Source organism: Littorina saxatilis, linkage group LG10 (assembly GCF_037325665.1).
Source record: "Littorina saxatilis isolate snail1 linkage group LG10, US_GU_Lsax_2.0, whole genome shotgun sequence".
NCBI lineage: Eukaryota > Metazoa > Mollusca > Gastropoda > Littorinimorpha > Littorinidae > Littorina > Littorina saxatilis.
In genome coordinates this window covers 16,852,124-16,853,941 of record NC_090254.1, presented here as the reverse complement: position 1 = coordinate 16,853,941, position 1,818 = coordinate 16,852,124, and the positions used below count along the sequence as shown (strand labels likewise).

The 1,818-nt window shown below is 45.7% G+C and overlaps 1 protein-coding gene across 1 annotated transcript in view; it reads left to right on the top strand.

The window, feature by feature from the left end:
• The first annotated feature begins 566 nt into the window (after window positions 1-566).
• LOC138978288 (uncharacterized) overlaps window positions 567-1,818 on the top strand; it is a 15,532-nt gene continuing 14,280 nt past the window's right edge. The window contains exon 1 of the mRNA XM_070350966.1: window positions 567-1,818. This exon is cut by the window's right edge and continues 490 nt beyond it. Coding sequence (XP_070207067.1) covers window positions 778-1,818 — 1,041 coding nt within the window. The 5' untranslated portion in view covers window positions 567-777.

The following is a 1,818-nucleotide window of genomic DNA, read 5'->3' as shown; positions in this document are numbered from 1 at the left end:
TCTTCTGCTATTGGTCTGTTTCGACAGTGATATCAAAATCTCGACCTCCGGTCTCGATTTTGATATCACTGTCTCAACAGACCATAGCAGAAGATATCATCACACAGTCCGTCAATATTGGGTATAGTGAACAGCTCGCTTTCGCTCGCAGTTCAATATTTAAAAAAACAACTCGTGTAAATCTGGTACGACACAGCAAGCCATGTGGTATTCTCTCTAGTATATATATATATATATTGATTTGTGAGACCGACCAGCTTTCACATTCACACACACACACACACACACACACACACACACACACACACACACACACACACACACACTCACACACACACACACACACACACACACACACACACACACACAGAGAGAGAGAGAGAGAGACAGACAGACAGACAGATAGACAGACAGACAGACAGACATACACAGACAGAGAGAGAGAGACAGAGACAGAGAGAGACAGAGAGAGAGAGAGAGAGAGAGAGAGAGAGAGAGAGAGAGAGAGAGAGAGAGAGAGTGACGTAAAACCTCAAATGACGTCACATTCCAAATCTCAGCATGAAATCTTTTCTTTCCATTTCCGCCACTACTAGAAATCCAACACTTCTTACTACCAAACTCGAATCCTGGAATGGTAGAGAAATTACCCAGTGTCGAAAAACCATTACACTGAGAAAAGTCTTCTGACTTACAACAGTAGGTTTTTGAGGAGATCCAAGATTCAGATAGCCTACATAGGTGGACATCTTCTGAAAAATCGAAAACATCGTGAATATGATGGAAGAAACAGAAGACCCGACTTTGAAACAAACGTACAGCGAAACCGTAATCACTGGTTGCAGAAGAAGCATCAACGTTGGCTCTCCGGTGATCCTATCGTGGGAGGAGATCTGCGTGTTCGTGAGAGCTCCCCGGTGCACTGATATTCCCTCAGTGGAACGAGAATTGTTGCCCAGCCCCAAGAAGAGGCGTGACATGACTAAAGAGCTGCAGAACGTGGTTGATCAGATCAGCAAACACAGTCACTTCCCACCAGACCAGCAGGAGGCCGTCTTCGAGATCTTCATCAGTAACGGTTGGGACGACGGGCCTGTCATCGATGAAGGTAGAGAAAGAGAAAGCCGCAGAGAGGGAGCTGGACACAGTGAGGGGAGTGACTTTAGAGCGCCACATAATAGCGTGTATTCACTTGAAAGCACGGTCCAACCTCGTAAAATCCCAGGCGACCTCCTGCCAGATCCGTTTACCAACGTCCCATATATGAGCAAAAGCGAAGGCTTTCAAAGCAGTCGGAACGAATCGGTGAGAGAAATCAGTATATTTATAACGAATAAGCCAGCTGAACATTCCGACAGAAAAGACTCGCCTGCAAGAACTGAATTTCTTGTTGAAAAAGGTACACCCCTCAGCCGCGGTCCAGACGGTTCTGGTAACAGTCCCGCTACTGATAGAAGTCGCAGACAAGACCTCAACAATGTCAAACGTTCCATCAGCAGAGAAGAATCAAAGGATTCCTTTGCAAGGACACCGCCAAACGAAAGTTCCCAAGATCTTGGAAAAGTAGCAGCGAAAAGTTCCAATTACGTTGATATCAGTTCTCCAGACTGTTCTGCTGGTAACAGCCACGCTTCTGATAGAAGTCGCAGTCAGGACCTCAACAATGTCAAACGTTTCATCTCCAGAGAGAAGGCAAAGGATTCCTTTACAAGGACACCGCCAAACGACAGTTTTCAAGATCTTGGAAAAGTAGCAGCGAAAAGTTCCAATTACGTTGATCTCAATTCTTCAGACTGTTCTGCTGGTAACAGTCCCGCT